Source organism: Macadamia integrifolia, chromosome 8 (genome assembly GCF_013358625.1).
Source record: "Macadamia integrifolia cultivar HAES 741 chromosome 8, SCU_Mint_v3, whole genome shotgun sequence".
Classification (NCBI taxonomy): domain Eukaryota; kingdom Viridiplantae; phylum Streptophyta; class Magnoliopsida; order Proteales; family Proteaceae; genus Macadamia; species Macadamia integrifolia.
This window is the reverse complement of record NC_056564.1, coordinates 29,693,495-29,706,362: the sequence shown is the minus strand read 5'-3', so window position 1 is coordinate 29,706,362 and position 12,868 is coordinate 29,693,495. Positions and strand designations below refer to the sequence as shown.

Here is a 12,868-nt window from a genome sequence, read left to right as displayed (position 1 = left end):
AACTTGGGGGGGGGGGTGACATTGTAGCATTCAATAGTCCTTCTTATATTGCTATTCAGAGGTCAATTTCTTCTTTTGCCTCAGAGAAAAAAAAATGAATAAATTATGGTTTAGTTTTATTTCCATCATATGTAATTTCAAGTGGTTCTTAGATCTTGTACACATGTTGCTCATTATGAGCTGAATCTAATCAAAACTCACTTGTCAATTGTACTAAGATTTCGTTACCATAAAATGAAAATTATGAAATAACCTAAAGAGGGTGAATAAGTTATACTAGTGGAGTTTAAATATTTTCAATTAATGATTCCCAAAAGTGATTGTAAATTAAAAATGCGGAATTATAAGATAGACATAATCATACAATAGTAAGGTTTATAATGGTTCGACTCAATTTGCATCTAGTCTACTCTCTACAAGTTTCACTTGTAAGGTATTCCACTAGTTCTTCATTTTTAGTACAAAAGGTGGGGATGGAAGAAAATCTTTACAAACTCTTTTAAGGATAACATGATCCATATAGTTTTTTTCCAGGATGAGAGAGTCTTTATAATATTTTCAAGGATGAGAGAGTCCTTCCAATCTCTTTCAAGGATGAGAGAGTTTTTACAATCTCTTAAAGATGAGAGGGTCCTTATAATCTCTTAAGGATAAGAGGGTCCCACACACTTGTCTAAGTATGGTTTAGAACAATGTGTAAACAAGGTGTCAAATTCTAGAGTTAACCCAACTCTTGGACAAAAACAAATTCAAAGTGGAATAGAAAGGTTTAGAGCTACCTTTTGTGTGGTGCATGAATGAAATGTAATGATATAAAATAATGCACACTTGAAGTCTTCTTAATACTTGCAATGCAAATGCCAAGATGTAGATGAAGACTTGCAGATAATCTTGAGTTCCTCTTGAATGAAAAATGAAGAACTTGAACTCAAGATATGGTCTAGATTAATCTCACTTCTAATGCTCAAATAATGTTCCTTTAAAAATATGATTAATTGTTAATTAATAAATAGCATTAGAGGTATTTATAGGTGAGATTATGGATGAAAAATAAGTAAGAAATCACACTCAAACGGTCACTTTTTGGGTCTACTGATCTACCGTCAAAGAGTCGTTGGGCAAAAATTAGTCGTTAGAGCCAATTGTCAGCTAGCAGGTCTGTCACTAGTTGACTAGACACATTGTCTGGATATGTACCAATTGATCAAGGCTTTCAGTCGATTAATCGCTTACAGGTTTAGCCAAGACCAGTTTGACAAGGTTCTGAAAATATGACCTATCATCAGTATTTTCACCTTAACTTTCTGGTCCGACATCAGATTGACCAGATTCAAATTACGTTGGACTCATAACTCGAATCTGTACAAATTTCATGAAGGAAACATCTCCTATTTTAAGGTTGACCAAAAAGCCCATTGAATAAGGTCAGTGCTATTTTCTCAATAATTTCTTAAGCCATGTTATTCCTAACATGTTTTTAACTGCTTTTAGGTCTTTACACTTGGTCAAGTTATATCTTAAAGTCATTCTAAATTAATATAAACTAAAGAATGCAGTATGTAATGTATGCTTATGAGATGCAGTGTAGTGCTTGTGTATGATGTGTGCACTATTACGTTGAGCTACACTTAAAGTCTTCTATTCTTCTTGTAGTTATTCCTCAAGAGTCTTCATGTTAATCTTAAATTCTTGCTATCTTTAGTGTACTTTAATTCGCTTCAAGCTTTGACACTTTGAGGACTTGATCCTATAAAGTCTTGATACCTTCTTCAAGGTGATACCAACTTGTTGATGCTCCTCATTTAATGACTTTAATCTTCATTTCTTCTTTTTATTCATCACATTCAACATTTGATATTTTTTTTTTTGGCAAAGATTCGACCTTTGATAGGAAGTCTCTACAAAACAACACTTGAAGAAAAATTGTGAAATACCTTCATATGTTTATTATCATCAAAACCAACTGTAGGAGTGTGGACATATCCTTAATAAATTGTATCAAAATTTAAATCATGAATGGACAAAAATGATAAGTATGAACTTTTAATAATAATAAAGAAAAAAGAAAAAAGAAAAAACCAATGGAGTCTATAGTCCAAATAGAAGATATGAAAATCCAAAAATAGTCAAACAATGTTTCAAATCCATCACGTATGAAAACAAAATATAAAAATTGAAATTTAGAAGTACCACTAAAAAGCCATACATTGAACTTTTGTTTTAATATCACCCTCTTGATTACCTACATACTAAATTTCATGGTTCATCTCAATCATCTTACATTATGTGATCCGTAATGTTAATTTTTTTTGGGTCTAGATAATGTTGATTTTCAATCATATATTGACTTTTATATGAAAGTTCATATGGATTGAAATTTTATAAGAAAGAAAAAGACAGGTTTTTATGGAGCCCACTTAAGGATAAAATTTGAGCACTAAATATAAAAAGAGAGAGCTTATTATATACATATAATTTGTACCAAAAAAAAAAAAATTCATATAAGTATCCAGCTATAAGGTACCAAAACAAAAAATTACTCACAGCATTGAGAGCCCAATTGTGTTGTATGCCCTAGAGGGTCTGCCGTTCTACCACTCTCTCCCTCCAATTCCTTTAAAAAGGGGGGAAAATGGAAAAAAGAGGGCAAAAAAAAAAAAAAACAGTTGGGTTTCCACTGGAATGAAAAAGCGTTTACTCAGGACATATTCGTCAATATAAGAATATAAGAATCAGGAGGGGTCAGAAAAAAAGTGGACGATAGGAAAAGCCGCAATTTCTTCCTTTATGATGCGGACAACTAACGTGGCACAAGCGGTCAAACTGGGTCGATACCCCTACAACGAAAACATAATAAATCACTTTTTCCCTTTCTGACCTCGGCAACTGAAATTCTTTTTATTTTTTGCCTGTTTTTTCCTTACCCACCCCCACTTCAGAATCTCGATGGATTATTATTATTGTACCAATTTAACCCTCTGCCTCATACTCTTGGCGCCATTTATCAATTCACACAAAAATGACAATTCTCTCCCTCAAATTTCAAGCAACCCATCCATCCACTCCATGGGCATTCTCTGTCAAACTACAAGCACAACTATCACCACATCAGTGACATTTAACAGTATCCGCCATTAAAATGAAAAAAATATAAAACCAAACCTAAACTGCCATTCTCTCTCCCTCTCTAGTATGTTGTCGTTAGTAGTATAGCAACAGTTGTCGGGAAAGAGAGCTTTTCTGATCCATCGGAGGGGAAAAACCAGGAACAGAATCAAATGTGATGGGAGGCGGATTTTCGCGTCTCTTGCCGTGTCTGAAACCGGTCGATCAAAGCCACCAAGCGGATTTGATATTCGCAGCTTCAGAGCCCCTCGACGAAACCCTAGGCCACAGCTTCTGCTACGTTCCTTCTTCTGCTCGCTTCCTCTCACCTTCAAACTCAGACCGTCTCTCACCCTCTAACTCTCTCCGTCTCTCTCCCTCTCACGACCCCAAAACCACTTTGTTCAAGTCCATCTCTGGCGCTTCCGTCAGTGCCAACACTTCTGCTCCCCGAACTGTCCTCCAACACGACCATATCTATGACGACGCCACTGAGTTTACTGCCGGTGTTGCTTCAAGGTCCAGCACCATCGTCAATGGCTTTGAGAGCACATCTTCTTTTACTGCTCTTCCGCTTCAACCTGTCCCTCGCGGTGGTTGTGGCGACGCTTCCGGTCCGATCGACCGGGGATACTTCATGTCTGGTCCGATTGAGCGAGGTGCGCTGTCGGGTCCGCTCGATGTGAACGCCGCCTCCGACGGTGGCGGGGTTCACTTCTCAGCTCCGCTTGGTGGCCTTTACGTAAACAGGAGGAGAAAGAAGGGTATTTCGGATATCCGGAAGGCTTTTTACCGGAGCTTTTCGGACAAGAAGAGACCCTGGGTCGTACCCGTTCTGAATTTCGTCGGACGGAAAGAAGCCCAGTCTGCTGCGGCAGCGACGGCGGCTTACGGTGGTAGTGGTGAGTCGGAGGGGAAGAATGATAGTGTACAGTGGGCCCATGGGAAGGCCGGGGAAGATCGGGTTCACGTGGTGGTGTCTGAAGAACACGGGTGGCTCTTCGTCGGGATCTATGATGGCTTCAATGGCCCAGATGCGCCGGAATTCTTGATGAGTAATCTCTACCGTGCTGTCTTTAATGAGCTCCATGGATTGTTTTGGAAGAATGATGACGACCATGATCGCTTGATAGTTACAGCTCCACAAGAACAACGAGAACAAGAAGGCGAGGGCAGAGATGGTATTTCACTGACTGAACCGGAACTGGAACCGGAACCGGAACCGGAACCGGAACAGCAGCCGTCGTCGCAGGGGCTCAACGATCCGCAGGTGCCGGTGAAGCGAGTGACGTTTCAGCCGGAGCAGAAGAGGGGGTCTGTGAGAAAACCTCTTTGGGAGTTTCTTGCAGAAGATGGCGCCGATGATGGGCTTGACCTTTCTGGATCGGAGCGGTTTGCGTTCTCCGTGGATGATGCGCTCCAGGTTAGTAATGCCGGTTCAGGCAGGAGAAGAAGGTCATTGCTGTTGTCGAAGTTGAGATATGGGTTCTCCAGGAGCAGTAAGGAAGGGGGACAGAGCAGACAGTTGTTCCCTTGGAGATACGATTGGGAAGAGAAAGAGAAGATTGAGGTTGAGAATAGAGCAGATGGGAGAACTTGCAGGAGTTTCAGGAAACGTACGGTGGGTCCCATTGATCATGAATCAGTTTTGAGGGCTTTATCAAGAGCTCTTGAGGTCACTGAGTCTGCATACTTGGAGATGACAGATAAGGTTCTTGATCGATACCCGGAGTTGGCTTTAATGGGTTCGTGTTTGTTGGCTGTATTGATGAGAGATGAGGATGTGTATGTGATGAACGTGGGTGATAGTCGTGCGATTGTGGCCCAGTATGAGCCACAGGCAATTGATGGTAGTAGTAATCAAAGGGAAGGGAATGATAGTGCAGATATGGAGGGTATTGTAGAAGAGTCCAATGGTGGTGGTGATGAGGTGGGTAGGTTGGCAAACAAGGCTTCTGCTGAAAGAATGAGGTTGACTGCATTGCAGCTGTCCACCGATCACAGCACAAGCATCGAAGAAGTAAGATTTAATTTGAAAGAACTGAAGTTTAGTTCCATTCTTTGGGTCTCTTTACTTTATTGGAAATGCTTAGGGACTTTTATGAATGCAACCTCATTTAGGGGGAAATAATATCTACTGGTTACTGTCATATTTTGGTCTCGGACTTGCATTAAAAAAACAACATCTAACATTGGTAATTTTTATTCCTAAACCACTTTTTGGCATTATACAACAACAAAAAACCAACACTGACAACAACTCAGTCTTACCCCAAATAAATGGAATCGGCTACATCGATCCTTACCTCCCAATCAGCTCTATTCGAGGTCGTACTTGATACAGGGCATAGTAGCCTCTTTTTTTATTTTTTTCCCCCCTGGTGGAGGGCATAGTAGCTTGGATACGGGACATGGTTAAGGATTCACCACATGCTGAGAAATATCTCAGGTCTACTTTGGAAGATAGAAGCAGAGTTTGAATGCAATAACCAAATTGGACAAGTTATTGGGGGTTTCAGTCACAAAATTGAAATATTTTATGACTTGATGATGTTAAGATAAGGTCATTATATCTCAATTAGTGAGTGGTGGCCTGTAAGCATAAATGCAGGTTTATGTTTTTGTTTACTAAATAGGACAATCTGAGAACACCTGCATATTTTTACTGCTATCGGAGAGGGAGGGTTCTCTGCATGTTCAATCTTTACCTCTACAACTGTACTTGAGGGTATGGTGTTGTTTTCTAAGCTATGGTTTTTGATTTGGTGGACCGATGGCTGGTGCTATTTCTGCTAGCTGGTGGTGCTTGGGTTTGAAGTCTTGAGTAGAAATCTGGCCTTCTCTTCCTCTCTTTTTTATTCTTCCAATAACCAAAACTGTTACAATTCTAGAGACTGTAGCTAAACCAGAAAACCAGAAACAAGAAGAAAAAGAGGAAAAAAAGAGAAGAGAAGAGGAAGAAGAAGTAACCAGAGGAAGTCTTAAGAATGGAGAGCAACCTGAGATTAATTCAATATGAATCTAATCTCAGATTCTCTTATTGTATATATAACATTAGGTCAAGAAGAAAGATAAAAGAGCCCCCCACTTACATGAAGGACAAACCCAAAAATACCCAAACAAACAAGACAAGGACATTTCTATCCCTATCGTAGGCGCTGATTAGTGCTATTCCCTGTTTGGGAATGGCACTAAATCTAACACTCCCCCTCAAGCTGGAGCATATAAATCTCCCATGCTCAGCTTGTTACAACCACTGCGAAAGCTAGGAGGAAGTAAGGACTTAGTGAATATATCAACCAACTGATTCTTTGATGAAACAAACGGAGTCTCAATCAGCTTCTTTAGAATAGCATCACGAACAAAGTGACAGTTCACCTCTATATGTTTGGTCCTCTCATGGAAGATCGGATTGCTAGCAATATACATAGCAGCTTGGTTGTCACAATGCATCTGCATGGGCTTGATTACTGGAAATCCCAATTCCAAGAATAACGAACGCAACCACATCAGTTCAGCAGTAGAATGAGCCATAGCTTTGTATTTTGCCTCTGCACTAGACCGGGCAATAGTGGTCTGTTTCTTGCTACGCCACGTGATCAAATTACCTCCAACAAAGGTACAATATCCAGTGGTAGATTTTCGATCACTAGTCGAGCCAGCCCAATCGGCATCAGAGTAGCCAACTAGATCCATGTGTCGATTAAGACGATAAACTAGCTCTTTGCCAGGGGCCCTCTTCAGGTAGCGAAGAACACGAACAACAGCATCCCAATGAGCCTTCTGAGGAGACTGCATGAACTGACTGAGAATTCCAACAACATAGGAGATATCAGGGCGAGTCACAGTAAGGTAAATTAGTTTGTCAATTAGACTTCTGTACTGATGTATATACTGAAGAGGTTCACCATCATCAACACCAAACTTTTAGTGAGGATCTATAGGAATATCAACAGGTCTAGATGCGAGCATTCTAGTATCAGATAAGAGGTCCACTGCATACTTTATTTGGGATAGACTGATCTCTTTCTTGCTCCGGATTACTTCAATCCCAAGGAAATAATTAAGTTGGCCTAGATCCTTTGTCTGAAAATGATGCTGGAGATGACTTTTCACTTCAGAAATTCCTGTCTCATCATTACTGTCAGGATAATATTATCAACATATACTATCAACACAACCAACTTGTCACCCCTACGGCGAACAAACACAGAGTGATCAGAGTAACACTGAGAAAACCCACAAGTGACTATGGTAGCACTAAACTTATCAAACCATGCCCGAGGAGATTGTTTGAGACCATAGATCGCTTTATATAAGCGACACACTCGACCTTTATTCTCTCCTTGAGCAACATACTCGGGAGGTTGCTCCATATAAACTTCTTCCTGTAGATCACCATATAAGAAAGCATTCTTGATGTCCAACTGAAATAAGGGCCAATCAAAGTTGATAGCAAGGGAAATAAGAACACGAATAGAATTAAGTCGAGCAATCGGGGAGAAGGTCTCAAAGTAATCAACACCATAAGTCTGAGTTTACCCTTTAGCAACCAGATGAGCCTTCAACCGCTCAACAAAGCCATCAGAGTGATACTTAACAGTGTATACCTAGTGACATTTCACTAGGTCCTTACCAGGAGGTAAATCTACCAGACTCCAGGTACCACGACTCAAGAGAGCATCTAGTTCTACATCCATGGCACACTTCCATCCAGGGATATGGAGAGCCTCAGTATGAGTATGGGGAACAAGGTTAATAGAGAGAGATAGCAAGGCTATGAATAGAAGGTGGAAGGTGAGAGATAGACATAAACTTATCAATAGGGTAAACAACCAAGGATTTTTTAGTGCAAAAACGTATACCTTTCCTGCGAGCAATTGGAATTCATCAGATGGAACAGAAAGAGGAGCTTCAACCGAGGAAGATAGCAACGGAGTATGTGTAGCAGCTGGATTAATAACCTGGCCCCTGGACTGTCCAACCCTCGTCCTGCGCCGATAAACCTGTAGAGGAGGAGGAACAGGTGCACTAGTACTAGGGGTATCGGGAATTGGTATAAGGGATGGAATGGGAGGAGGAGAGGGAGATGACCATTCCTCAGTAGGCTGAGACATCTTTGGAGAAAAGAATGATGTGCCTTCAAACAATGTCACATTGGCACTAACAAAGTTTCTGGGAGTAACAGGATCATAGCACTTGTATCCTTTTTGGGTACGAGAGTAGCTCAAAAAGATACATTTAGTAGCCTGTGGAGACAACTTATCCATGTGCATGTGAAGATTGTGAACAAAGCACACACCCAAAAACCCGGGGAGAAAGAGGAAAACTAGATAGAGTAGGAAATAAGATAGAGAAGGGATATATGACAGAACAGAAGAAGGCGTGCGATTAATCAAATGACATGCAGTTAAAATCCCATCATTCCAAAAATGCTTAGGAACATGCATATGTATCATAATAGCTCGAGCTACCTTAAGGAGGTGCCAGTTCTTGCCCTCAGCAACCCCATTTTACTGTGGGATATATGCACAACTAGTCTGATGAATCATGTCATGGGTATCACAAAAGTCAGAAATATCATTTTGAGCATATTCTAAAGTATTATTAGAACAAAAAATCTTAATGGAAATGCCAAACTAAGTTTTTATTTCATTGTAGAATTTTTGAAACACAGATAGAAAATCAGATCTGTCCTTTAACATGTAAAGCCATATAAGGCGAGAATGATCATCTACAAATGTAACAAAATAGCGAAACCCAAACCTATTACTAACTCTGCAAGGACCCTATACATCAGAATGAACTAATGAAAACAATGACCGACTACGAGACACTGATCGACATGGAAAAGACACCCGATGATGTTTACCCAACTCACAGGCCTCACATTCTAATCTAGAGACATATTTAAAACTGGGAAATAAAAGCTGTAATCTAGGTAAGGCCAAGTGTGTTAGACGGCAGTGCTATTGGAATGGAGAGACATCCCCAAAAGCAGTAGCGGCAGCAGAAGTAGGACAACCACTGTTGAGGTAATACAATCCATCATTTTCACACCCTCCTCCAATTGTCTTCCTCGAGTGAAGATCCTGAAAAATACAATGAGAGGAAAAGACGGTTACTGAGCAATTGAGAGATCTAGTCAATTGACTCACAGAAAGAAGACTTAAAGGAAATTGAGGTACATGTAATACAGACGATAAATGCAATGAAGAAGGAAAAATAGTACCATGTCCAAGAACGGGAGTGGATGTACCATTAGCAAGAATGACAGATGTAGAACTAGTACTAGATGAGAAGGTCTGAAAAAGTGATGACTTACTAGTCATATGAGCGGAAGCACTTGAATCAATGATCCAGGGGGTAGATGTAGTGGAAAGAAGGGCTGATGTTCCTGCATGAGCAAGGATAGCAGCGGATGTGGAGGCACCATGTGATGTACTAGAAGAGGCCTCAAGAGAGTGCAAGTGTCGGAGTAATTGGTTGATGTCATCGCGCATACTAGTAGAAGAATCTCCTGAAGAAGGTATAGGTGTAGTAGTTGTCGGAAATATAGTGTCGGTACCATCATCGGACACTGCATGATTGGCTAATTGGGTTGCCCACTCTGGCTTGCCATGCTTGGCCTAGCACGTCTCTATAATATGGTTAGATTTCCCACAGTAAGTACATTGGCGACCTGTGCGATCCGAGGACTGTCCACTAGAACCTCGACCCATAGGACCACGTCCTCCTCCGCAACCGTGCCCATGGCCACAGTTAGCAAAGAATGTAGAATTATCTCTGGAGGGCTGATCAGATTTGGATGAGGAGGTGATACGCTATAGTCACCAACAAGTAGATGGCCCTTCACTGCCTTCAGATCACTGTTTAGACCAGCCAAAAATTTGGAAACAAAGAACTCGTTTCGCTGAGTCTTCAGCTTCTCAATATCAGTAGTCAGAGGCTAGAAGACATTAAACTTCTCCACCATTCCCTTAAAGGCACTGTAATACTCAGAGAGGGATTTGTCAGATTGACAAAACTGGAAGGGTTTCTCATATATGTCATAAATCCGTGTCATGTTCTTCTCTTGGGAGTATGTTTCCTTCAGATCAACCCACACTCCCTTAGCTGTAGAATGGAACATAACATTGGCAGCTACATCTGGTTCCATACTGTTTCACAACCAGATCAGAATCAAGGCATTCTCCTTCATCCAATTGTCATACTTATCATCAGAAGGCAAAGAAGCCTCAGAGGTGGTATAGCTTAGTTTGCCTTGGCCAATAAATACACCTTAACCGACTAAGCCCAAAGAAGATAGTTCGAGTTCCCTTTGAGCTTGATAGAGGTGATCTGGACATTGATATTATCCGATGTAGAAGAAGCAATAGTAGAAGAAACAGTAGAAGTAGTAGTAGTAGGTACAGTCCCAGCCATGACAATCAAGTAGAATGACTAGCTTGCAATTGTATGAACGTATCTAGATAGGTAGTAATACGATTCAGATCTGAAACTTAGCATTCAATCCAACAATCCCATACCACAAATCAAATCTGAACATATATTTGGATAGAGCAGCAAGCAAATGTAGGCATCAAAAAACTATATCGGCAGCAAGTAACTTTGAGCATCAACAAGCTCTACTGGCAGCAAGCACATATAGGCATCAATCAACTCATATAGATAGGGTAAACTAGACCAAAAGTTAAGAATAGCAGCCTCAAACCTGACTGCCATCATATAGATTGGAAAAATAGAAGTGAGAGAGGCGGCGGCTTAAAATCTTCAAGCAACGAGTCACACACTTCAATAGTAATAGTAAGATCGATCTTCACAAACCGAAAATCACTCCATTAGGAATTAGATAATACCAGTTGCAGCAGTGAGTGGCTGCGCACCAAAAGGAAAGCTTCTAGATTGTCACTAGCAGATTTCTTGTCTTCAGAAACCAATCAATTTAACTACAGCAGCTCTGATACCATGTTATAATTCCAGAGACTGTATGTAGCTAAACCAGAAAACCAGAAACAAGAAGAAAAAGAGGAAGAAAAGAGAAGAGAAGAGGAAGAAGATGAAGTAACCAGAGGAAGTCTCAAGAATGGAGAGCAACCTGAGATTAATTCAATGTGAATCTAATCTCAGGTTCTCTTATTGTATATGTAACATTAGGTCAAGAAGAAAGACAAAAGAGCCCCCACTTACATGAAGGACAAACCCAAAAATACCCAAACAAACAAGACAAGGACATTTTTGTCCCTGTCGTAGGCACTGATTAGCATTATTCCCTGTTTGGGAATAGCACTAAATCCAACAAAAACATTTTAGGGATATGAGTTGGATGCCTTTCTACTTTTTTTATGGTTGATCCTTTAGGTTTCTCTCCTCTTATTGGCTTGCAAGCTAATCACAAACCTCTCTCTCTCCAATTTTCTTTTCCCAATAACCAAAAAGTTTTAGGGATATGAGTTGGATGTGCTCTTCACCTGCTTCCCTTTTTTTATTTAAATTTATGGTGGGAATCGAAGAAAGGAGAGGAGAGGATGTGGGGATCCTTTGGGGTTCTCTCCTCTTTAGGCTTTGACTCTTCTGACCAATAGGATTTGGTTCATTGGCTACTGAGAAAGCTCTCTCTCTCTCTCTCTCTCTCCAATGGCCAAAACATTTTAGGGATATGAGGTGTATGCCTCCTCTTGTTATGTTGAGACTCCTAGAAATGAGAGAAGAGGGTTGGGATCTGTAGTAATATCAAATCCTAGAAGACCAGCAGTGAAGAAAGGAGAAGATGAAAAAATAAGGGCAGAGATGAGAAAACGAGAAAGGGAGAGAATGGGAATTCTTGGCTGGACAGAGTACCTAGCTGATACCTCCTATGTTGCTTATATAAGTGATTGAATGTGCAATTGAAAAAAAAAGACTAAGACTTTAACAAAATAATTATAGCTTAGTTGTAACTTACTACATACTACCAAATATACTCTTAGAATAGTGTTAACACCTAATAACACTCAACACTCCCCCTCAAGCTATAGAGATCTCCCATGCCCAGCTTGGAACAAACACTAAGGCATGCCTGAACATCGCCTTAATAAACATATCACCAAGTTAATTGCTGGAAGTAACAAATGGAGTGGAAATTAGTTTCTGCATGACAACATTCCACACAAAGTGACAATCGACTTCAATATGTTTCGCCCGTTCATGGAACACTGGATTACTAGCGATATAAATAGCAGCCTGATTGTCACAATGCAGCCCCTTGGGTTTAGTGATTGAAAAGCCCAGTTTTTGAATGAGAGATTTTAGCTACATTAGCTCCACTGTAGTATGTGCCGTAGCTTTATACTCAGCCTACACTTGACTGAGCCACATTGGTCTGCTTCTTATTCCTCTTAGTCACAATATTACCACTAACAAATATGCAATATTCAGTAATAGACCTGCAGTCATTGGCAAACCTGCCCAATCAGCATCATAATAATCCATAATATCAGTATGACCATGACGTTGATGAACAAGACCTTTCCCGGGAGCACCTTTAAATATCTCAAAATGCGACAAGTAGCATCCCAGTGAGCCTGTTTGAGGTCCTCTGTAAATCGACTAATTACCCCAACAACAAAGAAAACATCAGGAGAAGTAACTATCAAATAAATAAGCTTATCAACCAGCCTCTTGTACTGATGTTTATCCACAAATTTTTTGTCACACACGCCCAATTTCAGATTAAGATCCATAGGGTTATCAATTGGCTTATAGCCCAACATGCCAGTTTCGG

The 12,868-nt window shown here is 40.4% G+C and overlaps 1 protein-coding gene across 2 annotated transcripts in view; it reads left to right on the top strand.

The window, feature by feature from the left end:
• The first annotated feature begins 3,158 nt into the window (after positions 1-3,158).
• Positions 3,159-12,868, top strand: part of LOC122086558 (protein phosphatase 2C 29-like) — a 49,164-nt gene continuing 39,454 nt past the window's right edge. Inside the window, exon 1 of one of the 2 annotated variants that reach the window (XM_042655473.1) lies at positions 3,159-5,125. In XM_042655473.1, the coding sequence (XP_042511407.1) occupies positions 3,284-5,125 (1,842 nt within the window). In that variant the 5' untranslated portion in view covers positions 3,159-3,283. The remainder of the gene's footprint in view (positions 5,126-12,868) is intronic. The other variant, XM_042655472.1, reaches the window with a different exon arrangement.